The sequence below is a fragment of the Delphinapterus leucas genome, unplaced genomic scaffold (assembly GCF_059928025.1).
Source record: "Delphinapterus leucas isolate spDelLeu-1000000601 "Yukka" unplaced genomic scaffold, BTC_Dleu_Yukka2 spDelLeu_asBTCV2_sq60, whole genome shotgun sequence".
Lineage (NCBI taxonomy): Eukaryota > Metazoa > Chordata > Mammalia > Artiodactyla > Monodontidae > Delphinapterus > Delphinapterus leucas.
The window spans coordinates 247,367-274,041 of NW_028322269.1; the positions used below are offsets into that span (position 1 = coordinate 247,367).

At 37.5% G+C, this 26,675-nt stretch overlaps 1 protein-coding gene across 9 annotated transcripts in view; it reads right to left on the bottom strand.

Moving 5' to 3' along the window:
• Positions 1-9,209, bottom strand: part of TMPRSS11A (transmembrane serine protease 11A) — a 59,133-nt gene extending 49,924 nt beyond the window's left edge. For 3 of the 9 annotated variants that reach the window (XM_089906064.1, XM_089906056.1, XM_089906054.1), the window contains exon 1: positions 9,033-9,207. Coding sequence is in view for 2 of the 9 variants with exons in the window: in XM_089906056.1 (XP_089762182.1) it covers positions 9,033-9,043 (11 nt within the window). In the remaining 7 variants the exon portion in view is untranslated. Of the gene's footprint in view, positions 1-1,153; positions 1,300-1,641; positions 1,875-9,032 lie in introns of all 9 variants that reach the window. The other 6 variants (XM_089906059.1, XM_089906058.1, XM_089906061.1 and 3 more) reach the window with 4 other exon arrangements.
• Between the last annotated feature and the right edge of the window lie 17,466 nt (positions 9,210-26,675).

Consider the following 26,675-nt stretch of genomic DNA (forward strand, 5'->3'; position numbering starts at 1 on the left):
TTTGATCCCTGGTCAGGGAACTAGATCCCGCATGCCACAACTAAAGATCCCACACATGGCAACGAAGATTCCATGTGCCGCAACTAAGACCTGGCACAGCCTAATGAATAAATAAATATTTTAAAAAAGAAAAAAAAAAACCCTCTAAGCTGATGACTTCTATATATGTGAGTTCAAAGATGCCTTGAGTTAGCAGAAGACACCATGAACCCCCTATTCCACATGGATCTTCCTTTTCCTATAAAGACCTCCCTTGAAGGCAGTAACTTTGGCTCACTCCACAGTCAACTACATGCCCTTTATCATTTTTGCTATAAGCTCCAAATCTTTCCTTTTCAGGATTATTTTTCTGCTTTCTTGTAGTTATATTTTACCATTATACAAATGTAGATACATGTGATTATTATAAAAATGCCAATTTACAGACAGGTTATGTTCCCATAAATCTTCATAGAGAGAGTTTTCTGGTGTTTAAGATATACTATCTGATTTAAAAAGAAATTATTGGTTAGTTTCCCAGGCCAACCTACAAGTCTACTGAACTCCTAATATAAACTGTCAAAGGTGCTAAATGCACTGAATTCCTGGGAGACGGTGCAGAAAATTTGCTCTTCTTTTCCTAGCCTGGCTCCCACCCCTGGAGGAAAGTTCTTATAGAACTAAAGTGCCAAACTCTCCTTCCACCAGTGAAAATTGTCATTCCCTTTGAGTGGCTGAACTCAGTCATTTGTTACAGAAAAGCAACCTTTTGTGGTGACCTAATATGCTCTGATATTCCTGTGACTATTTTAGAATGACCGTTTAGTACTAAAAGTGATAAGAACAAGAGCTACTATTTAGTAAGTGCTGACTTCGTAGGATGTGTTGATTTTTTCCTTTAAATGCTCTTGTCAGTAGAATGATTTATCTTCATTTTACAGGTGAACAACTTGCTCAATTCATGCAGCCAGAAGCAGAGGCAGAACCTAGCTCTGGCCACTGTGACTCAGAAGCCCTTTTTTTCTGTAGTATGATATTTTCTTTTGAGAGTGATTTTTTCCCTTTTACAGAACAGACTTCCTATTAATCCAAAAGAATAATATGTGGAATATCAAGAAGCATAAAAGGCAGGTGAAGAGTTTTATGAAGTGAAAGCAAGGGTTGGTTTACTGACCAGAGGGACCACCCACGTCCATTGTGGTCAAGTCTTGAATTTGTTTTTGCTTTCACTTCTTCTTCCTTTCTACTGGCTTTAAATTCTTGTGAACTCTCAAGAAGTAAGTATTCCCTTATCCCTCTCCAGACAGTAGCAGAGGTCATCTAGAAGGGAGGAGGAAGGAAAGAGGGCTGTGAAAGCAGGCATGTACGAGGAGAATTAATTACCATATTTGGGCTTGTCTGTAAACTTTGGAGGCTTTTATTTAATTTGACACTTTTTCCATGCTGCCATATGTTCTTTATAAGTTTTATTTCTTGAGACATTATGTGTACACCTATCTTCTTGCCCCAAAGTGCGGAATATCTTGAAGACAGTGAGTAAGTCATATACAGCATTGAGGCATTCTCAAGAAGTGTTCCCAGGTAGTGGGGTAAAGGGAGGTTTCCCATATTTAAATAGGTTTGGAAAAAAATGGGTTAAAGAAAGTTAAATAGGATTCTCACTTCTAGAAGTCTTAGAGCCTTTAATGGCTTTAAAAGGGAGTAAAGGGGCTTCCCTGGTGGCGCAGTGGTTGCGAGTCCACCTGCCGATGCAGGGGACACGAGTTCGTGCCCCGGTCCGGGAAGATCCCATATGCCGCGGAACGGCTGGGCCCGTGAGCCATGGCCGCTAAGCCTGCGCGTCCGGAGCCTGTGCTCCGCAACGGGAGAGGCCACAGCAGTGAGAGGCCCGCGTACTGCAAAAAAAAAAAAAAAAAGGGAGTAAAGGTGAGACATTTCTGCTTTGGTTTTGCATATATCCTGTTAACTGATAAAACCCCAGTACCAAATACATTATCTGACTCTTGGTAAATACTTGAATACTATTTAATGAATTGGACTGAAATAAAAGTTTTCCAAATGTGCTCATTAAAAATCACCCTATCTAGTGGTATCTCATGGGGGTCTGATATTCCACAGAACACAGTTTTGAAAACATGGCTCTAGATGTATTTACACCAGTGTGCTGCTCCATGGAATGCTTTATTGTCAGGAGGTTAAAAAAAAAAAAAAGAAGAAACAAAGAAAACTTCTGATATTCCTTCTATATTTAACTCCCAGATATGAATGGAGTGAGGGTTGGGACAAAGAGAGAAGGGCAGAATTGAATAAAATACCACTGTGAGTCTAGACCAAAGAACATCTTCTGTAGAAAATAATGAAGAGTTTCAGGCTGAGCTGAATTCAGGGGACTCAGAAAAAGAAAATGAGGATGCCAGAAAAGACAAGACTCAACTTCTTCACATATCTAGGGAAATGCCTTCATCCTGGTCCCAGGGGTGGAAATTAGGCACACTGGCAAAAAGGGAGCATAACTGAGAATTTTGAGCTGGAAGAAGAAAACGTGACCTAAAGGGGATTGAGAATACCTCTCCTGGATTCCGCATGGATGTACTTCTTCCTCTTGGAGGGATACTCCCACCCCTGACAGTTCCTGACGGGAACACAATTACTCATTCTTTATCACATCTGACCTGCTGGGCTGGATTTACTCCAAATCCTGGCAGCTCTATCTTTCCTCTAGCATCTACCCAGCCCTAGTGAGTTAAATTAATTTCAGATTCTTATCCCTTCTAGGTTTCCCTGTCCTGGTTCAGTAAGGAGGCATTCTCTAGCCTTATTCTAAGAAATGACTGGCATTTAATTCTCTCACCTTCATAAATAAGCAAAATAGGGAGTTTTATTGTGCTAGTTTAGCACAAAGTCTTTCATTTTATTTTGAAATGATATATTCATCCTCTTTGCAGCATGTGGGATCTTTTTGTTGCGGCACAGGCTCTTTGTTGTGGCACACGGGCTTCTCTCTAGTTGTGGCGTGTGGGTTTTCTCTCTCTAGTTGTGGCTTGTGGGCTCCAGAGTGCATGGACTCTGTAGTTTGCGGCACGTGGGCTCTCTCATTAAGGCGCACGAGTTCAGTAGTTGTGGCACGCGGGCTTATTTGCCCCCGCGGCATGTGGGATCTGAGTTCCCTGACCAAGGATGGAACCCGCGTCCCCTGCATTGGAAGGCGGATTCTTTACCACTGGACCACCATGGAGGTCCCACATAGTCTTTCTTAAATGGTGTTGAACTTAGATTTTGCATTAGAGGTAGAGCATAGTCACATGTTAGTTTAAATTAATGCAACATGATTGAACTCACTTCTACAGGGGGTGGTATAGTGTTAAGGATAAGAGCCCAATCTCTTGAGCTGAACTACCAGAGTTCAAATCCTAGCCCTGCCACTTGCTAGCTCTGTGGCAACATATTTGACCCTTTTTTGTTTTAGTTCCCCCATTTGTAAAATGGAGATGAAATTAATACCTACCTCACAGGATTTCCATGAAAATTAAGTGCATTAATTCATGTGAAATGACCAGCACATTGTAAATGCTATATAAATATGAGCTATTATCAGTATTTTTGTTCTTCTTAATATTACACACTTGTTAGAAATTCGCCATGCTGAGAAAGTGGGCATTTCACCCTTAGAATATTCGTGGTAGGTAATTTTTATACCAGTAGCATTTTGGAATTTAGGATCATCTTGGAGTGGCCCTGCAAGAGAAAGCTTAGATAGGTAGTATATTAGGAAATCCCCCAAATATTTTAAATGCAATGTTAATCAACAAAAAATGTGTCCTTGGGTGGCCCTGATTGACACAATGAAATAGAAATCCTGTTTTACAAGTACACTATTAATAAGGGAAAAACAGATTCAGTAACAAAACAGAAATTTATTACAGATGTTCTAATTTACTAGAAAAGGTAGACAGCACCAGATGTTATGGAGTTGTGTGATGTGTGTGTTGGCTTAGTCTAGCATGTTTTTGATGCAAAGTGCAGTCCTACCTATTAAGGTTTGTAAAATATGTCTCAGGTTAGAGGTTAAGGTCTAGGCTAGGAGTCTATGCATATGTGCAAAATGAGTTGTTTGTATACAAATGCCTGGATCAGAGCCTTATATACCATAAATATGTCCTAGCAAACTACTGAGAATTAATCATATATTGCAATATTTCTTATTCCTCCTTTGTCCTTTAATTTGTTCTTTTATGTATCCATTCAACTATTCATCCATCTGTCCATTTACCCAACTATTTTTCTTTTCCACAACGTTTCATTGAGTCTTTATTATGTTTTAAGGAATCATGCAGGGCTTAGGGAGGCAAGGATGAATAAAATATGGTTTCTACCCTCATGTAACTCATGATACAACATATAATGCTTTTGTCTCAATCTGTGCCATATGGATGATAATAATTAAGTATTGTAAACTTCTTTTCTATAAATATTTAAAATATCACAAATAATGAATTTCCATTAAGGTAACAAAAATGAGAGTTAAAGATTATGAAATAATAGAATATATATATATTGGTCTCTGCCCCCAGTTCCTTCTAAAACCTTTGTAATTTCCCAAGTGATGAAGAGCACTTGGAACATCTTTTGTTCTAATATTTGGTCTTTGGCCCCAGTTCCTGAGATAGAGGTCTTAAAGCCCTTGGAGTTTCCTGGGTGATAGCAGTGTCTTTTATTCCAGTTAGATACTCTTGATGGGCTCCTAGATGGCTTCAAGATGGGGGCTAGTCTTTCTGGGGGCCAGAAAGACAAAGCCATGATTAGAAGCTTGGAACTTTAAGCTCCACCACCCGCTTCTATCCTCTGGGAAGAGAAGGGTGCTGGAGATCGAGTTAATAATCATTCATACCTATGTGATGAAGCCTCCACAAAAATCCCAGTCGTATATGATGAAAGAGCTTCTGGGTTGGTGTACACATCTACGTGCTGGGAGGAGGGAGCATCTCAACTCTTTGAGGACAGAATCTCCTGCATTGGGGACCCTTCTAGACCTCACCATATATATTGCCTCATCTGGCTGTTTATATATATCCTTTAATAACCTTTGTAATAAACTGGTAATCTAGTAGGTAAACTGGTTTCCTGAGTTCTGTGGTCACTCTAGCAAATTACTCAAATCGGACGAGGGGATTGTAGGAAGCTCCATTTTATAGCCCACCAGTCAGGAACACAGGTAACAACTGGGACTTGGGATTGACATCTGAAGTGGCAGCACGGGCAGTCTTATGGGACTCAGCCCTTAACCTGTGGGGCCTGCACTAACTCTGGTTAGTGTCATAATTGAATTGAATTGTAAGATTCCCAGCTGGTGTTGGAGAATTACTTGGGGGAAAACCCTACCCAGCTGATGTCAGAAGTATTGTGTGTGGTAATAGTGTGATAGTAAAGAAAAACACAGTTTTCCCAATACAAAGATTTTTTTTTTTAATTCCTTTAAGTTTTTACCTGCCTGGAAAAACCTTCTCTAGGCCTATTTGTATTGCAGATCTGCCCTACCTTTTAGAGTCAAAGGACTTGGGCTTCAGTCCATGCTTATAACTCTTTAACATGTATCTTGAGAAGTTAATGAAACTCTCTGAATTTCAGTTTTCTCACCTGTAAGATGGTGATAATAAATACTACCCAAGGATGTGAGGTAGTGAAATGAGTATATGAAAGACTCTAGCACATATCAAATTCCTACTCTGGGTCAGGAGTTTTCATAGGAGCTATCTGATGTATTTGTTGCCACAGCTTGGTGAGGTGTGTCTTACCACCATTCACTAATAAGGAACTGAGGATCAGAGAGGAAAATCAACACAGGTTCCAAAGCTAAGGGGAGGCCTTATCTTTCTGACTTCAAATCTATCAGTACCATTTGTAACCAGGCCACTCTGATCATGAATGTGAAAGCCTTTAGTAGTACGCTGTTCAGTTGTTGCTTATATTATTTTTGTATCCGTAGTGGGTCAATTTCCTGTCGTTGCCCAGATGTTTCAGAGGCACAGTTATGAATGTATTGGGGGTAAGATGGTGTGTATAGCTTGGGTTTAAAGCTGAATAACTCTATGATCTAGGGCTGCTTTCTTTTTTTGTAAAATGGGATAATAATAGCTAACTTATATGAGGATTGTAAATAAATGAGATAATATATGGAAAATGATGAATATTTTGTAAATAGGTAATAAATGGTAGATGCTATTACAGTAATTACAAATAAACTACCACCTACTATAGATTCATATATGCTTATCTGAACATAAATTTCTATTATCTTGGTTTCCAAATATTTTGTATACATATTTGCCAGCCTCCCTATTTTATCTACAAATACATTATTCTTTGTATGACAGACAATTGGAAAGAAGAAAAGCAAAAGAAAGAAGAGGATGCTATAAACTAGCCTTTAAATTTCAATGATTTGAATACATATATAGGTAAAGCTTTACTGCATAACTAACATTATGAATCTCTTACTCAAACTTTAAATTAAAATGGAAAAATTGATTTTTTTCTCTTGAACAAAACAGGATATCCTAATAGTTAAGCTCAGGCTTGAGTTCTAGACTGCCTCAAATCCCAGCTTCCACTCATTAGCCTGTGATGTAGGGCTAGTTACTTTTTCATCTATAAAATGGAGATAATAATAGTACCTAATCATAGAATTGTTGTGAGAATTAAATGAGGTAATATAACATGCATATGTGGCACCCAGCAAGCACTATGAGTTTGCGAAAAACTAACAAAACAGTAACATTTAATTGATAATTTACACAAAGTTTAGTGATCAGTAAGTAACATGGAGGTTTTACCTTGTTATTTTGGCTTTAACTCTGAAGATATAGTTTTTGAGTATATTAGAGAATGAACTTGGCAAATTAACAAGTTGATTTAAATGAGTATTCAAAATGAAATTAAAATGTACAACATGAGTGCTTGAGAAGCATTTTCTCCAAATGAGGATAGTGACAAGGAGAAATCTAATTTTTGCATTTATTAAGCAATGCTGAAGATAATGGCAATAGGAGGAGAGAGATGCCCGTCATCTGGGAATAGGACAGCAATCTCAGATGAAGAAGTCATTTGATATTTTATCTTTTATAAGAGAAATAATTGAGATTTTCAGTGAATATATCACCCAACTAATCAATTTATAGGAAAGAGTAGACGTATGGATATTGCTAAAGGCAAATGCAAATGGATATTCACAGCAAAGTTGGAACACTAAATACTATCTCTGAAAGGTAGAGAGGAGGGTCAAAAACCCATAGAAAAGAGATCCAAGTTTCAACAGACCAGAAACAGCAAAGATGAATGAAGTACATTTTGACACAGCTTCCACACTGAGTTTCTTGTTAGTGGAGAAGTAAGGATGGCCAACACGACTATAGAATGTACTGTAAAATTAGTGTAGGTGAGACATAGGGTGTCATAGTAATTATTAAGCATTTGCTTTGCCTCAGTCCTTAAGACTGCCTGGCCATCTCCTGCAAATCCTCCAAATCCTGGATTAATGTTCCATTAGTTTATCTTAAAGAAACCATAAACATTCAGTGTTTTTCACTGTCCCCTTTCTTTGTCATGGATGTCCTGAACAATTGCACTGACCCCAAATATTACTCCTATAATTTACTTCCCTTAAGCTGGAAACAGTCCTCTAAACACATAAATATGCATTAGAAAAGAAGACTTTTGGTGTCCATAATCATGAGACTTGATTTTTTAAAAGAATAATTTGGGGAATGTGAAATACGAAAGGTTGGAACTACTGCTCTATAATATCATGATTTCCATAGACATGGAATATGCATTTTCAAATTCAATGAATTTTAATAAGCAAAACACTAATGCTAGATATTTACATTTGTTTATTCATTAATTTGTTCAACAAATATGTGGAGTGCCAATTATGTGTGAAGCACTGTAGACCCTGCATAAGGATGTCAGAGACCCTCTGGCAATTACTATTTGCTTACTAAAGGACTGATCCAAATGTGCATTTTATTAGTGGGGAAGGAAGCCCAGTGAAGTTCACTAATTTAGGGGCTGACCTAATGTCAAGTTCTCATCTCTGAAAGGCCCCAGATGGAATCCTTGCCACCTAGAGAGGCTGCAAGAATCCAGGAAGACTGGATTTAAGGAGTTGTGGGTTGCAGTGCTCTGATCTTGACATCACAGCTCTGTCGATACAGAGAAGCCCCTTAAGATCTGTTTCTCTTAGATTCATCACTTTAAAATGGTAGTTGGTAACTGTTCTGCTGATCTTAAAGGGGTGTCCTGACTATTAAATGAAATAAAATGTGTAAAAATGTTTTGAAAATGGCATACATCTAAGCAATCTTGAAATATTATTGTCATTGATGTTTAAAATCACTATTTTAATTGTATCAAAGGTTATACCAAGAAGTCTTATTTTTTTCCTCTCCTTTGCATGTGGCAAACCTTACTTTGAAAAAAAAACTTGAAATAATTTATAGTTTTCTTTTCTCTTTAATATTTAACATGAAAAATTTGAGAGAGTGAACAGTTTCCCTAATCAGGATCTCGTCTCCTTTCTCCCCCCAAGAAGTCCTGAAATATCTATGAAGGCAGGTGTCTCGGCAGATTTTGACCTCCCAATCTGCATTAGTTCCCAATGACTGACTATAAGGTATGAGGAAAAGGAGCTGAAGGAAAGTATTACAGAAGCTAAGTTTAGTCAGATTACGGAAAGGAGGCTTTTCTTAAAACAAATTAACACCTTTCTCCCCCATCCCCCTCCAAAATCAGAAGCAGTCAAAACAACAATGTAATATAGTTTTTCATTAACTTCCTCTAAAATCCCAACTGTTGAACTTGGTAACATGAAATAATGTTAATAATGATTTTTAATACAAAAATATTGATTTTAACTACAGAGATTAATTAATCCAGCTGCTATAATAATTCCACAAACTTCATAACATCCAATGTAGGCAGTCCTCTGACATTCCGGGGATCTAGCCACTGACAGACAGTAGAACAAACAAGCCATTACTAAACAAAACTGAACTTACCGATACATCATCTGTGGGAGGAAGAATATGATCTTAGAGGTCTGTGCCCACTCACTTTGACTTTCTAATCAACAATATGACATCTCTAGATATATTAGAGGTCTATGGCTGGAAGACATAAGGAAACAAATTACAAGTACTTGAAATAAAACTAGTTTGACAAGTCTGAACAGAGAAGCCTCAACCCATAGAATAGCTCCAGAGACAGCATAGTCCCAACAAGAAAGCAATATTTCTTTTTTTGGTATTGACTAATTTTGTTAAAGGAGAAGGAACTGTTTTCAGGGATTTGAATGAGAAATACTTTAAGAATGCACTAGGATTAAGAGTTTAAAGAAGATTATTGGCAGGTATACAAATATCTTAAAGAAACCTTCACATAAAAAGCTCTCAATGAAAGCAATTAGATATTCTTAAAACCGAGATTCATAATATGACTCAGGAAATACTCCTTAAATTTTTGTTGAACAACAGCTATCTCCATGTATCAGGGGTATAGTGGGTTTATTAATACATAATCATTTTACTTTTTAAAAATACCTATTTCTCAGAGTACATACAAATAAATTCATATCAAACCAGATTTTTTCCCTAAATGACTTAATGTAATAAGTGTAATTTAATTTATATAATATATATTTATACATATATATCTATATTTATGTACATATATGTGTGTATGTGTGTGTATACACACACACACACACAGAGGGGGAGAGAGGGAGAGAGAGATTTATTATAATGAAGAAAATAAAAAGAGAAGATAAGGGAAACAGATAATATTTTCAATTAGACAACATGAATACCAACTCTTTGTGAATATTAAAACATTAGAAATGAGGCTGAAACTCTGTTTGACCATGTCCTAATCATGATTTATTTCCTTCTCCTCAGAAGCAACCATTGTTATTAGGGTCCATCTTTTCATGGAACATACTAAGCATTTATGGGCACAGACATATACACACATATATTCGAGAAAAATATATATGAATGTTAATTAAACAATGTCATGATGCAAACACCCTTGGGCAACCCGCTCTTTCTTTACTTAATATTTAGAAGATCTTTCTGTGTTTGGAGACACAGATCTACCTACCTTATTCTTTTTAACAGCTACATGAAATATGAATATACATAGTGTTTAGCCTTGATTATAATCTTACAACCCAGTGATACCCATTTAAAGGGAAACACTACTTTAAATAAGGGTTTTCAGCAGTCATTGCTTCTAGTTGCTTCTAACACTATTGAAATAATCTTAGTACCACATAGTGCTTTAAGTGCATAGACTCTAGAATCAGAATGCCAGGGTTCAAATCTTAGCAGTTTCCATGTCTGTAAAATAGGAATAATGCTAGTGAGTACCTTGTAGGGTTTTTTGAAATGTAAATATGTTAATAAATGTAAAATGCTTAGAATAGTGCTTTGTGCAATTGCAGCACCACAGAAATATTAAGCATTATTGTTATTAGGCCTGTAGTTTATATGCATGTATTTTCTTACTATTTAAGAGAGAAACACTTAATGGAGCATATTCTATTGAACTATACAAGGAGTACACATAGTTTCATTCATCCCTTTCTTTTCTTTTCCTTTCTTTCCCTTCCTTCTTTTCCCTCCTTTGTTCTTGACAGAGTGCTTCACTTCCGTGAAATGGGGCCTGACTTAAAATGGAATTCTGACACTCTGAAAGCTATGTGAACCTGGACAGGCTACTTAGATCTTTTGAGCATCAGTTTCCTTCTATATGAAATGAGCTGATACCATTTATGTGCAATACTTTTATTAGAATTAAACAACATAATGTGTGTGGAACTGCCTAGCACGATATCTGGTAATAAATCACAGCTTCCACTGTTGGTGGAAGAAGCCCTGGTAGACAGAGCCCAGACTTGGAGGGAGATACACCTGACTAAATCCTGGATCCCCACATAGCTGCTGCTTAGCTCTTCTGCATCTTAGCTTCCCCGTCTGTACATGAAATTAATAACAGCTTTCCGGGCTATTGTAGGAATGAATGTAACAGTACATGTAATGTCACCCACACTAACTGGCATATATAAGAACTGAACAGAGAAGTGTACTGAGATCAAAAGATGATTACCCTGAATGTCAGCATGGCAGAACATGGCAAGAAGTTTGCTTCGAACTTTTCTGTAGGCCCTGACGTCATCTGGCTTCTTAGGTTTCTGGGTCTTTGTTTACAGGAAGGTAGAGGACTAACTGGTTGAATATGAAATACTGAAATATGAATACTAAAAACTATTATAATGCATAAGGATTATATCATGAGATGATAGCAATATACCTTTCTTGAGTGAGATGTAAGATATTTCTCTGAATGATATTTTTTTTCAACTGATATTTTTGTCCTCTCTCTGCTAAGGGGAAATTACAGGACTGATACCAGGTGACAAACAAGTGTTGTCATGTTGGAAATGAACAGATGGAAGGCATCACATAGCTTAGGAGTCATTGTACATAGTAGCTCAGACTCCACTGTGTGATGGTTATTTCAGAGAAGCCTAACACGGTAACATCATGGCATTCAGTACTTCATTAAATAGATATTTTCCCAGTTCCTATGATGTGCCAGGGTACGTTTTGGGTACTTGGAGATTAGAGCAGTTAAAAAAATTTATTAAAATTACTTCCTTACATACATCATCAACTCCTTAACTTCTCTTTTACTTTGTACTCTCTTGATGAAAGGATAACCTTGGATAAAGCCAACTTTATATGATTCCTCACCTGTACCCTTGTGCAGATAAACCGGCCTCTAGAAAAACACACAAACTGATTGATCTAATTTTAAATTCCTGTCCGTGATCCTAAAGTGGGCTCCTAGTGCTGCAGACAGTCATTTTATAGTTCGTAGGCTGTTCCCTTTCCCACACTCCTGGTCAACAATTTCTCACCTCTCATCTTTTCTCAAACCCCCTCACTTCTCACTCTTAGCTGATGACCTTGCTTCCTACATCATTGTGTTAGGTTCCAGAGGCTGCTGTAACAAATTACCACAAACACAGAAATGTAATCTTTCACAGTTCAGGAGACCAGAAGTCTGAAATTAAGGTGTCATCAGGACTGCACTCCCTCCAAAGGCTCAAGGGAGCCAGGGAGCCCTTCCTTGCCTCTTCTAGTTCTGGTGGCTCCAGGAGTTCCTTGGCTTGTATTTAAAAACTCCAATTTCTGTCTCAGTCTTGACATGAATATCTTCTTTGTTCTCTCTTTGTTCCCTCCTTTTCTGTCTCTCTTTTTTTAATGTGATAAAATATACAGATCACAACATTTACCATCTTAACCATTTTTAAATGTACAGTTCTTTGCCATTAAGAGCATTCACATTGCTCTGCAACCATCACCACCATCCATCTCTAGAACTTTTTCATCTTCCCAAACTGAAACTCTGTACACATTACACACTAACTCCCCATTTCCCCCTTCCCCCAGCCTCTGGCAACCACTATTCTACGTTCTGTCTCTATTAATTTGATGACCCTAAGTACTTTATAGGTACTTCATGTAAGTGTAATCATATAGTATGTCTTTTTGTGACTGGCTTATTTCACTTAGCATAATGTCCTCAAGGTTCATCCATGTTGTAGCATGTGTCAGGATTTCTTCTTTTTAAAGGTGGAATTATATCCCATTTTATGTACATACATATGACATTTTGTTTATTCATCTGTGAATGGTGAATTTTTTCCACATTTTGGTTATTGAGAATAGTGCTGCTATGAACATGAGTATACAAATATCTGTCCCTTTTTGGAGATAGAAGGTGAAATCATTCATGATTCTAAGGTAGAAATTAATGATGTAGTTGTTTATTGCCCTAGACACTGATATGTGAGCTATTACTACATTTTAGATAAGAGAAATCTCTACTCCATCACTACTGGAGGTATTACATTGCCTATTCTGTACATTTTCTGTATGAAAATTTTCATGAGAAAGGTTATGTAACTGGTCACTCCTTTTGTTTTCCCTTGCTATAAAGGAATGAAAAAAGACTTCGTTAATTTCTTGCCAATATTGCATCATTAGTCCTAGCAAAGTATGGTTTTATGGTTTTCTTACCTTGCTTTCCTCCATTATTTTAGTGACCTCATTAATGATTTATTATAAGAAGACAACATGCTTTAATGGCAAAATCAAGAGAAAAGAAGACAGGATACTAAATTGCAACTTGATTTCACTGCAGAATGAAGCAAATCCTTTCCTTGCTCCTGCTATCAATTCTCTTCTAGAAGCTATAAGTTCAGTGGTACCAAACTCATCCCCTGCTCAGTTATTCAACCAGCTGTTCTGGATCACAGCAGAGAGCCAGGCATCTACTTGCTCACTCTGAATCCAAAACACAGTTTGCAAAATCCACACACTGAAGTGTTGTTTTACTAATCAGTGATTCCTTACTCCATGGGTGTGTCTCATGCTTTAAACCCTAATCTAACCAGCTGGGATATCAGCTCTTCAAGCCTAGAGCAGATTCACAGCCACACATTAGGTGCTTAATAAATAGCTATTGATTCAATAAGCTGAACTGAGAAGAGAGGAAGGGAGAAGGCTGCTGGTTGTAGTAATAGCAATGGTAATAACGAGTAAGAGAAGAGAGAAAAGAAGGTGTAATGGGAAAAAAGTACAGCTACCAGTTTCAAACTCAATAAAGGAAAAGAGTCCTAAACAACCTCCCAACCCTGGAAGGGTCAGTGTTTTAGAGAATATGTAATAATCTGGATACCACAATGAACTTCCTTCATCTTTTATCATAAAGATTTTCTTCAGGGAATATTACTCAGCCATAAAATATAATGAAATAACACCATTTGCAGCAACATGGATGGACCTAGAGATTATCATACTAAGTGAAGTCGGTCAGAAAGAGAAAGACAAATACCATATGATACCACTTATATGTGGAATCTAAAATATAACACAAATGAACTTAATCTATGAAACAAAAACAGACTCACAGACATGGAGAAGAGACTTGTGGTTGCCAAGGTGGGGTGGAGGAGGGATGGGTTGGGAGTTTGGGGTTAGCAGGTGCAAACTATTATATATAGAATGGATAAACAGCAAGGTCCTACTGTATAGTACAGGAAACTATATTCAATATCCTGATATAAACCATAATGGAAAATAATATGAAAAAGAATATATATGTATAACTGATTCACATTACTGTACAGCAGAAATTAACACAACATTGTAAATCAGCTATACTTCAATAAAATAGATTTTTTTTAAAAAAGAAAAACAAAAAATACCCAAAACAAATATCTGTCCCTGCTTTCAGTTCTTTTGGATATGTACCCAGAAGTAAAATCATTGGTCATATGGTAATTCTATGTTTCACTTTTTTTGAGGAACAACTTGTTATGGACTGAATGTTTGTGTTTTCTCAAAATTCATATATAGAAATTCTAACCCCCAGTGTGATGGTATTAAGAGGTAGGGCCTTTGGCAGGTGATGAGGTTATGAGGGTAGAGCCATCATGAATGGGATTAGTACCCTAATAAAAGAGACCCCAGAGAACTCTCTTGCCTCTTCTGCCATGTCAGATCACAGCAAGAAGATGGCCATCTAAGAATCAGGAAGCAGGCTTTCACCAGTCATGGATTTGCCTGCACTTTGACCTTGAACTTCCCAGCCTCCATACTGTGAGAAATAAATGTTTATTGGTAAGCCACCCAGTCTATGATATTTTTGTTATAGCAACCATAATGGACTAAGACACTTCCATACCATTTTCCATTACAGTTATATCATTTCATATTCCACCAACAGTGCAGAAGTGTTCCAAGTTCTTCACATCTTTGCCAACACTTGCTATTTTCTGTTTTTTGTTTTTCGTATCCTGATGGATGTGAAGTGGTATCTCACTGTGGTTTTGATTTGCATTTCCCTAATGATTAGTGATGTTGAGCAACATATCACGTGTCTATTGCCATTTGTGTATCTTCTTTGGAGAAATAGCTCTTTAAGTACTTTGCCCATTTTTGAATTTGAATTTAGTTGTTGAGTTGTAGAGGTTCTTTATATATTTCTGGCTACTAACCCCTTACAGTTATATGATTTTCAAATATTTACTTTCATTCTGTGGGTTGTCTTTTCACTCGGTCAATAGTGTTCACTGATACACAAATTTTTAAATTTTGACGGAGTCCAGTTTATCTGTTTTTTCTTTTGTCACCTGTTCTTTTGGTGTCATGTCCAAGAAGTGATTTCCAAATTCATATCATGAAGTTTATCTTCTGTGCTTTCTAATCCACTGTGACAGATTTAAATATCATATGTGTGCATTTGACCCACAAGTCTTTTTAAATATTTGTTATAATTCTTCTGACTTAAAGTTCTGCCTCCTGGAATAGTCCTATGTGGATCTGTTTCTGATATTTCAAATTCAATATGCCCAAACAAGATATTGCTCTCTAACTCCCCTCCATCCATTCCTGGGTCTCCCACATCCATTGAATTTTTATGACTTGCATTTATTCTCTTCAAAATCACCTTCTCATTATATAAGAATCTATACTCCAACTCTACTAAGTCACAAAATATAACAAATGTCCTCCTAAAACAAGGAATTACAACGGTTATTGGGGGTGGGGGAGAGAAAGCAGTGGAACTATTTGCTCTAAATGAATTTTATGCTGAAGCTAAATACATGAAACAAATCACACTGAAGCAGTTCTGGTTGAGGTGAGCAGGGCATAACTGGAATCCCACTTACTTAGAATCTCCATCTCCTGAGAGATGGTCCCCATGAAAGCTATTGCCCTAGAGGTTTCAGGAGACTGTTTACCCTGTTCTGTGGAAAGGAAAGGACCTGCCTTAGATTATAATCTAGGAATATCATAGGCATAGATATCATACTGTCTATACTTTGCATTAAGTAGAGCAAAAAGAAGAAAATGTGTTAATGTATTTATTTCAATCAATATTGCCAGTTAGTGCAGTTAGTTACAGGTATTAGTTATAAATATTAGAATCTATTTAAATTAAGAGTGATGTATAAAACCTTTCTCCGTCTACTCCCTGCACCTTTGAGAGATGTAATATATGTCATTTGTTTTGCACAGAATGCTAGGGTCATCCTTTACTGCCTACTCTAACAACCTAGGGAAGTTTATTCTGAGAAAACACTCTCCGTCCTTCAACAATTACATAGAGATGGGTCATCAATTCTGAAGACTGTGAAGGTTGACAGCATCACTTGAGAATGTGTGTTTTTCCTTCTGCTGTAAGTCTCCTATTCTCATAGCTAAACTATTATGAAACGAAAACTTCCTGTGTTCTTGATTTCTGGCTTGCACTTCAAATTATACGGGAAATTAAAACCTTTCCAGCTAATCTGATCTGAAGAAGATGTAGAAGGAAACAATTTGAAATTCACTTTGTGTATTATATGATAGATTATAGAATTTGGGTGTCAGAGGACATGTGTATACATAATTTAACTAAAATTGACTGATAACATCCGTAGTCATGAATGGTGTACATCCTTGCTTGCACTTTGCCATTATTCTACTTGCTTATTAGGTATAAAATGATGCCTTACTTTTGTTTTCATTGTATTTCTCTGAACACTAATTCTTTGAGCATTTGTTTTATATGCTTACTTCTTTTTTAAAAATTGCCCTTTTGTATTATTTTCCCAAATTTCTAATGTGGTTGTTCCTTTCCTTGTTGATTTGCAAGAGTATTTTGTATATTTTGATAAGGTTATCACTACCTTTTCAGTTTTAAATATTTTAAATATCTACTTCCATTCTATCCATACTGTTATTTACCTAACAGAAGCAGTGAACAGTCACATGTATTTTTTATTTATTTTTTTGCCTTACAGTTAATATTCCCTGTGTTTAACTTTAACAATCTATTCCTTATCCTAGGTCATAAAGACATTCTCCCTTTTTTTTTGTATTCGTCATTTTTTTCCCTCTCACTTATGTTTCTACTCCATTTCTGGAGTCTACCTTTGTGCGTAGTTTTAGGCAGGGATCCATGGTTGTGGTGATGGTGGAAGTGTGCTTCTTCTGAGATCTCCCATCTAGGAGAATGTAACTGACAGATGGCCCCAGCTTCTGTGCTCTGAGCCCTCCACAGCACTCATACTGAGACCATGCTTCCTACAGGCTTCTCCTGGCCTTGGACCAACACAGCAGGCTTGTTAAGGCAGGAATATTCCTAGGAAATGTGGGTCTTCTCTGATGGGTGACTTTAACTTGAGGACTCCCCATAGGCTTGGCCAAATTTTCTTGGACCTGCACTGCCATGTGAGACTGTTTCTAACTCTTCTCCCTTTCTCCTCTCCTGTACAAGTGTTGGACTTGAACTGCATCCTGAGGGGTCTCTTTGCCTCCTCCAACATGTATCTCATTTTCTTCACAGAAATTTTCCCCAATAAATCTCTTGTACCTCAAATCCAACTTTTGGGTCTGATTGAGTGAGCTCAGAAAATTGAGGACCATCAAACTCATTTCCCTGCCTATTGGGTAAAGAGGACATTCTGAGTGGCATGCAGGGCACAGATAATCCCTAGCATAAGGTGACAACTGAATTGCTAAAGACTTCACCAATGGTGATCTGGGAAAACTTCCTGGTGGAGGGGACCCTGTTGCAGGATGATGGTTCAGGCAATTAAAAGAGATGAGAAGGAAGAATGCCTACAAAAACAGTGGAATTGGCTGGTTACTGCTAAATTGTATTGTTGCCCCACAGAGAGATAAGGAGAAATGAGGGTTGTTTAAAATCAGTTAAAGGCTAAGCATGAGAGCCAGTTACAGAGAGACGCCTACCTCCTGCAGAGGAAGAGTAGACTAAAGATTTAATAGTTAGTTTCCCAGAGTTTGAATACTTAGTCAAAGCAGATCTGCTCTGCTTAGGTTAGGACCTGGTAGAGAAAAATCTGGGACCTTGAAATGTAAAATGGAGACAGGTGGATAGATATTGGTATTGGTCCTGCAGATTCCTTGAACCTCAGAGTTTGTAGAAGTAGTCCCTTGTTCCTTAGTAAGAGCTAGCCCTTCTCCCATGGTGAAAGATGCTGCAGAGCCCTCTCCCCCACAAGGCAACAGATGCCTCCTCAAGAGATATTCTCTCCTCCTCAATTGACAATCAGGCCAGTAACTCAGCTAGGAATGTGCTGAGCCTTCAAGGTAATACAGGGCAAGTAAGGGTGCTGGGGGACAGAGTAAAACTTAAAAAGCTTTTCCTTCAACTTTACTCTCATTAAATTCTAGGCTTCAGCCACCCACCCTTCCTACATACTCCCATTCAAGATGGCCCCATCTCCCAGTATCTCACTTTTGTTATGATTTCCTGATCTAGAATCCATGTTTACTTCTTTATTCTTAGTTTATCTGATTTGATTGATTTGGAGAAGGGAGTAAGTATCCTATGCTAGTTTACCATTTTGGCAGAAACAAAAGCCCAGATATACTCATGTGATTGTGTGTGTGTGTGTGTGTGTGTATGCACACTATGTGAGTGTAAAAAATAATGCCATTTTTGAAAAATAAAAAGTGGGTAAGCCCTTTATAAGCAAACAGATATAACTGTTTATGTTTTTATACAGAAGGAACGATATGAAGGTATATATGACATTTTAAACTTGGGTTATTTAAAGAGGAAATTGGAGAGAGGTCGCCAGAGTTTTCTTTATAGTACTCTATGTTTAGAAAACAGCTCATGTAACTTCATCTCCTGAAATGAAATTACAATAAAATATATTTTAAAAATAACATGGGGCTTCCCTGGTGGCGCAGTGGTTGAGAGTCCCCCTGCCGATGTGGGGGACACGGGTTCGTGCCCCGGTCTGGGAGGATCCCACATGCCGCGGAGCGGCTGGGCCCTTGAGCCATGGCCGCTGAACCTGTGCGTCCGGAGCCTGTGCTCCGCAACGGGAGAGGCCACAGCAGTGAGAGGCTCGCATACCACAAAAAAAATAAAAATAAATAAAAATAAAAATAACATGGACCAGGAGGTGGCAGCATATTAACATCTTTGGTCTAAGTTTCTTAGTGCCTTGCAGCATTTAAATGAACATAGGTGTGGGTCACAGTGATCTGTTGTTTCTGTATTTCTTAGATTCATCTATAATAAATCAATATTAACTGATTGCACAATCCAATCCTTGTTTTCTTTGGGTTGGCTTCTTGCTTAAATTATCATTTGATATTTTTTACCTTTGTGACTAAGTCACTCTGATACTCCTCCACTATTTGCTACTCTTGTGTTTGGTTGTCATTAACATAGCTTTTGGGGTTACAGGAAATTCCCTGTTGATTTAAAAAGCAACCAGAAACACTCGTTGATTCTTTAATATACCATTACTTGGGGAAGTTCTGGGATCTTTGTCTGAGGGAGATAGAAAAAAACAATTTCTACCTGTGGGTCCCTGGTGGGCCTTCTGTAGCTCATACAGATCCCATCTCCACTAGTGGACCAGCACCCCCAGAGGAAGGAGAGTTGAAAAGTGGTCATGCTATGCCTGGCTAACCACACTCTCCAAAGGGTCTGCTACTTTTAACAGCAGTTATCAAAAACACTTCTGGCTCTTTATGTAGTCTTGAGAAAGGACTCAGTTTTATACAAAACTGTATACCCATTGTCTAGAATACCCAATGTATGACACATAGAGGTTTAAGAAATGTTTGTTAGATGAATAGCTGATTATGCAAGTAGTTGTGTAGAATCCTCTGGGTCAGTGATGTCCGATAAAACTTTCTGCGATGATGAAAATGATGTATATCTGTGCTACCCAATATGGTAGCCACTAGCCACATGTAGTTATTTTGTGTTTAAAATGTGATTTGTATGACTGAAAAATAAATTTTTAATTGTATTTAATTTAAATTAATTTATATCTAAATAGCGCCATCTAGCTGGTGGCTACCATATTGGACAGTACAGATTTTAGTATACAGTAATGCTACATGATTTTCTATTCTCCACTCTGAAATGTTAGTGAATGATGGACTGAGCCATTCTGCCTCAGTTGATTATGTAATACTCTTTCAAATAGTATCTGTTTATGCATTTTGAGGATACTGAATAAATAAACATGAGGCAATTATGCAGGATTTATGTGCTTGACATTTATTTCACTAGCTACATATTTATATAGATATATCTCTACATAATCTCTCTGTATCTCTATATAGATAGATCTCTCTATGTACATCTATATCTATCCATACATACATACATACATTCATCCATCTAGAGATGAATTATTTGCTTGTAGCAACTCAGTCTTCAAACTGCCTTCTTTCTCCAGCAAGGTTCAGTTTCCAAATGATCTTAATTTGGCTAGGATTTTTTAGATATGAGTGTGATCATGATAGATGGTCTTTTAGAGTTCTCAGTGCATCAGCATTACATAAAAGGGGAGAAGAAAGACATTTTCAAACTCATGTAAAGAAATTGTGGGTGCAAGATTTTTAAGAGTGACTCTTTTCCTCTGACTACTGACCCAATGGCAGTGGTTCTCAACTTGGGACGATTTTGCCCCTCAGATGACATTTGGCAATGTCTGGATACATGTTTTTTTCTTTTTTGATAGCTGTAGGTTTTTATTGATGCCCTGTATGAGGTTGAAGAAGTTCCTTCCTGTTTCTTTGTTTGTTGAGGAGGTTTTATCCTGAATGTTTTTTTTTTCCTGAGTTGATTACATTTATTGACATAATAAAACTGTGTAGGTATGCATAAAAACATTTATTAAAATCTGAATCAGAAAAGGTATGTCATCATTTTCTAAATTTGTTGACTGTTATGTTTTTTTGTTTGTTTTTTTTTGAATTTTAATTAATTTATTTTTTATACAGCAGGTTCTTATTAGTTATCCATTTTATACATATTAGTGTATACATGTCAATCCCAATCTCCAAATTCATCACACCACCACCGCCACCACTTTCCCCCTTGGTGTCCATACATTTGTTCTCTGCATCTGTGTCTCAATTTCTGCCCTGCAAAACGGATCATCTGTACCATTTTTCTAGGTTCCACATATATGCGTTAATAAGACATATTTGTTTTTCTCTTTCTGATTTACTTCACTCTGTATGACAGTCTCTAGATCCATCCACGTCTCTACAAATGACCCAATTTCATTCCTTTTTATGGCTGAGTAGTATTCCATTGTATATATGTACCACATCTTCTTTATCCATTCATGTGTCGATGGGCATTTAGGTTGCTTCCAGGTCCTGTCTACTGTAAATAGTGCTGCAATGAACATTGGGATGCATCTGTCTTTTTGAATTATGGATTTCTCTGGGTATATGTCAAGTAGTGGGATTGCTGGGTCATATGGTGATTCTATTTTTAGTTTTTTAAGGAACTTCCATACTGTTCTCCAGAGTGACTGTATCAATTTACATCCCCACAAACAGTGCAAGAGGGTTCCCTTTTCTCCACACCCTCTCCAGCATTTGTTGTTTGCAGATTTTCTGATGATGCCCATTCTAACTGGTGTGAGATAATACCTCATTGTAGTTTTGATTTGCATTTCTCTAATAATTAGTGATGTTGAGCAACTTTTCATGTGCTTCTTGGCCATCTGTATGTCTTCTTTGGAGAAATGTCTATTTAGGTCTTCTGCCCATTTTTGGATTGGGTTGGTTGCTTTTTAATATTGAGCTGCATGAGCTGTTTATATATTTTGGAGATTAATCCTTTGTCCGTTGATTCATTTGCAAATATTTTCTCCCATTCTCAGGGTTGTCTTTTTGTCTCGTTTGTAGTTTCTTAGCTGTGCAAAAACTTTTAAGTTTCATTAGGTCCCATTTGTTTATTTTTGTTTTTATTTCCATTACTCCAGGAGATGGATCCAGAAAGATCTTGCTGTGATTTATGTCAAAGAGTGTTCTCCCTATGTTTTCTTCTAAGAGTTTTATAGTGTCCAGTCTTACATTTAGGTCCCTAATCCATTTTGAGTTTATTTTTGCATATGGTGTTAGGGTGTGTTCTAATTTCATTCTTTTACATGTAGCCATCCAGTTCTCCCAGCACCACTTAGTGAAGAGTCTGTCTTTTCTCCATTGTATATCCTTGCCTCCTTTGTCATAGATTAGTTGACCATAGGTGTGTGGGTTTATCTCTGGGCTTTCTATCCTGTTCCATTGATTTATATTTCTGTTTTTGTGCCAGTACCATATTCTCTTGATTACTGTAGCTTTGTAGTATAGTCTGAAGTCTGGGAGCCTGATTCCTCCAGCTCCATTTTTTCCCCTCAAGACTGCTTTGGCTATTCGGAGTCTTTTTTGTCTCCACGCAGATTTTAAGATATTTTGTTCTAGTTCTGTAAGAAATGCCATTGGTAATTTGACAGGGATTGCATTGAATCTGTAGATTGCTTTGGGGAGTAGAGTCATTTTCCCAATATTGATTCTTCCAATTCAAGAACATGGTATATCTCTCCATCTGTTGGTATCATCTTCAACTTCTTTCATCAGTGTCTTATACTTTTCTGCATACAGGTCTTTTGTCTCCCTAGGTAGGTTTATTCCTAGGTATTTTATTCTTTTTGTTGCAATGGTAAATGAGAGTGTTTTCTTAATTTCTCTTTCAGATTTTTCATCATTAGCGTATAGGAATGCAAGATATTTCTGTGTATTAATTTTGTATACTACAACTTTACCAAATTCATTGATTAGCTCTAGTAGTTTTCTGGTGGCATCTTCAGGATTATCTATGTATAGTATCATGTCATCTGCAAACAGTGACAGTTTTACTTTTTCTTTCCCAGTTTGGATTCCTTTTATTTCTTTTTCTTCTCTGATTGCTGTGGCTAGGACTTCCAAAACTGTGTTGAATAATATTGGTGAGGGTGGACTTCCTTGTCTCCTTCCTGATCTTAGAGGAAATGCTTTCAGTTTTTCACCATTGAGAATGGTGTTTGCTGTGGGTTTGTCATATATGGCCTTTATTATGTTGAGGTAGGTTCCCTCTATGCCCACTTTCTGGAGAGTTTTTATCATAAATGGGTGTCAAATTTGTCAAAAGCTTTTTCTGCATCTATTGAGATGATCATATGGTTTTCCTTCTTCAATTTGTTAATATGGTGTATCACATTGATTAATTTGCATTTATTGAAGAGTCCTTGCATACCTGGGATAAATCCCACTTGATCATGGTATATGATCATTTTAATGTGTTGTTGGATTCTGTTTGCTTGTATTTTGTTGAGGATTTTTGCATTTATATTCATCAGTGATATTGGTCTGTAATTTTTTTTTTTTTGTAGTATCTTTGTCTGGTTTTGGTATCAGGGTGATGGTGGCCTCATAGAATGAGTTTAGGAGTGTTCCTTCCCCTGCAATTTTTTGGAGGAGTTTGAGAAGGATGGGTGTTAGCTCTTCTCTAAATGTTTGATAGAATTCACCTGTGAAGCCATTGGGTCCTGGACTTTTGTTTGTTGGAAGATTTTTAATCACAGTTTCAATTTCATTACTTGTGATTGGTCTGTTCATATCTTCTATTTCTTCCTGGTTCAGTCTTGGAAGGTTATACTTTTCTAAGAATTTGTCCATTTCTTCCAGGTTGTCCATTTTATTGGCATAGAGTTGCTTGTAGTCGTCTCTTAGGATGCTTTGTATTTCCGCGGTGTCTGTTGTAACTTCTCCTTTTTCATTTCTAATTTTATTGATTTGAGTCCTCTCCCTCTTTTTCTTGATGAGTCTGGCTAATGGTTTATCAATTTTGTTTATCTTCTCAAAGAACCAGCTTTTAGTTTTATTGATCTTTGCTATTGTTTTCTTTGTTTCTATTTCATTTACTTCTGTTCTGATCTTTATGATTTCTTTCCTTCTGCTAACTTTGGGTTTTGTTTGTTCTTCTTCCTCTAGTTCTTTTAGGTGTAAGGTTAGATTGTTTATTTGAGATGTTTGTTGTTTCTTGAGGTAGGATTTTATTGCTGTAAACTTCCCTCTTAGAACGGCTTTTGCTGCATCCCATAGGTTTTGGATTGTCGTGTTTTCATTGTCATTTGTTTCAAGGTATCTTTTGATTTCCTCTTTGATTTCTTCAGTGATCTCTTGGTTATTTAGTAAAGTATTGTTTAGCCTTCATGTATTTGTGTTTTTTACGTTTTTCTCCCTGTAATTGATTTCTAATCTCATAGCATTGTGGTTCAGAAAAGATGTTTGATATGATTTCAGTTTTCTTAAATTTACTGAGGCTTGATTTGTGACCCAAGATGTGATCTGTCCTGGAGAATATTCCTTGTGCACTTAAGAAGAAAGTGTAATCTGCTGTTTTCGGATGGAATGTCCTATAAATATCAATTAAATCTATCTGGTCTATTGTGTCATTTAAAGCTTGTGTTTCCTTATTAACTTTCTCTTTGGATGATCTGTCCATTGGTGTAAGTGAGGTGTTGAAGTCCCCCACTATTACTGTGTTACTGTCAATTTCTTCTTTTATAGCTGTTAGCAGTTGCCTTATGTATTGAGGTGCTCCTATGTTGGGTGCATATATATGTATAATTGTTATATCTTCTTCTTGGGTTGATCCCTTGATCATTATATAGTGTCCTTCCTTGTCTCTTGTAACATTCTTTATTTTAAAGTCTATTTTATCTGATATGAGTATTGCTGCCCCAGCTTTCTTAAATTTCCATTTGCTTGGAATATCTTTTTCCATCCCCTCGCTTTCAATCTGTATGTGTCCCTAGGTCTGAAGTGGGTCTCTTGTAGACAGCATATATATAGGTCTTGTTTTTGTATCCATTCAGAGAGCTTGTGTCTTTTGGTTGGAGCATTTAATCCATTCACATTTAAGGTAATTATTGATATGTATGTTCCTATGACAATTTTCTTAATTGTTTTGTGTTTGTTTTTGTAGGTCTTTTTCTTCTCTTGTGTTTTCCACTTAGAGAAGTTCCTTTAGCATTTGTTGTAGAGCTTGTTTGGTGGTGCTGAATTCTATTAGCTTTTGCTTGTCTGTAAAGCTTTTGATTTCTCCATCAAATCTGAATGACACCCTTGCCGGGTAGTGTAATCTTGGTTGTAGGTTCTTCCTTTTCATCACTTTAAATATACCGTGCTACTCCCTTCTGACTTGTAGATTTTCTGCTGAGAAATCATCTGTTAACCTTATGGGAGTTCCCTTGTATGTTATTTGTCGTTTTTTCCATGTTGCTTTTAATAATTTTTCTTTGTCTTTAATTTTTGTCAATTTGATTACTGTGTGTCTTGGCATGTTTCTCCTTGGCTTTATCCTGCCTGGGACTCTCTGCCCTTCCTGGACTTGGGTGGCTATTTTCTTTCCCAAGTTAGGGAAGTTTTCAACTATAATCTCTTCAAATATTTTCTCATCTCTTTCTCTCTCTCTTCTCCTTTTGGGACCCCTATAGAGCGAATGTTGGTACATTTAATTTTGTCCCAGAGGTCTCATAGGCTGTCTTCATTTCTTTTCATTCTTTTTTCTTTACTCTGTTCTGCAGCAGTGACTTCTACCATTCCGTCTTGCAGGTCATTTATCCGTTCTTCTGCCTCGGTTATTCTACTATGGATTCCTTCTAGTGTACTGTTCATTTCAGTTATTGTATTGTTCATCTCTGTTTGTTTGTTCTTTAATTCTTCTAGGTCTTTGTTAAACATTTCTTGCATCTTCTCAATCTTTGCCTCTATTGTTTTTCCAAGGTCCTGGATCATCTTCACTACAATTATTCTGAATTCTTTTTCTGGAAACTTGCCTATCTCCACTGCATTTAGTTGTTTTTCTGGAGTTTTATGTTGTTCCTTCATCTGGTACATAGTCCTCTGCCTTTTCATTTTGTCTATCTTTCTGTGAATATGGTTTTCATTCCACAGGCTGCAGTATTGTAGTTCTTCTTGCTTCTGCTGTCTGCCCTCTGGTGGATTAGGCTGTCTAAGAGGCTTGTGCAAGCTTCCTGATGGGAGGGACTGGTGGTGGGTAGAACTGGCTGTTGCTCTGGTGGGCAGAGCTCAATAAAACTTTAATCTGCTTGTCTGCTCTTGGGTGGGGCTGAATCCCATCCTTGTTGGTTGTTTGGCCTGAAGTGACCCAGCACAGGTGGGGCTAATGGTGGACTCTGGGAGGGCTTAGGTCAAGGAGTACTTCCCAGATCTTCTGCTGCCAATGTCCTTCTCCCTGTGGTTAGCCACAGCTGCAACCCCCCACCTCTGCAAGAGACTCTCCAACACTAGCAGGTAGGTCTGGATGAGTCTCCTATGGGGTCACTGCTCCTTCCCCCTGGGTCCTGATGTGCACACTACTTTGTGTGTGCCCTCCAGGAGTGGAGTCTCTGTTTCCCCCAGTCCTGTCAAAGTCCTGCAATCAAATCCCGCTAGCCTTCAAAGACTGATTCTCTGGGAATTCCTTTTCCCATTGCTGCATCCCCAGGTTGGGAAGCCTGACATGGGGCTCAGAACCTTCACTCCAGTACTTGGACTTCTGTGGTATAATTGTTCTCCAGTTTTTGAGTCACTCACCCAGCAGTTATGGGATTTGGTTTTATTGTGATTATGCCCCTCCTACTGTCTCATTGCGGCTTCTCCTTTGTCCTTGAATGTGGGGTATATTTTTTGGTGAGTTCCAGTGTCTTCCTGTCGATGATTGTTTAGCAGCTAGTTGTGATTCCAGTGCTCTCGCAAGAGGGA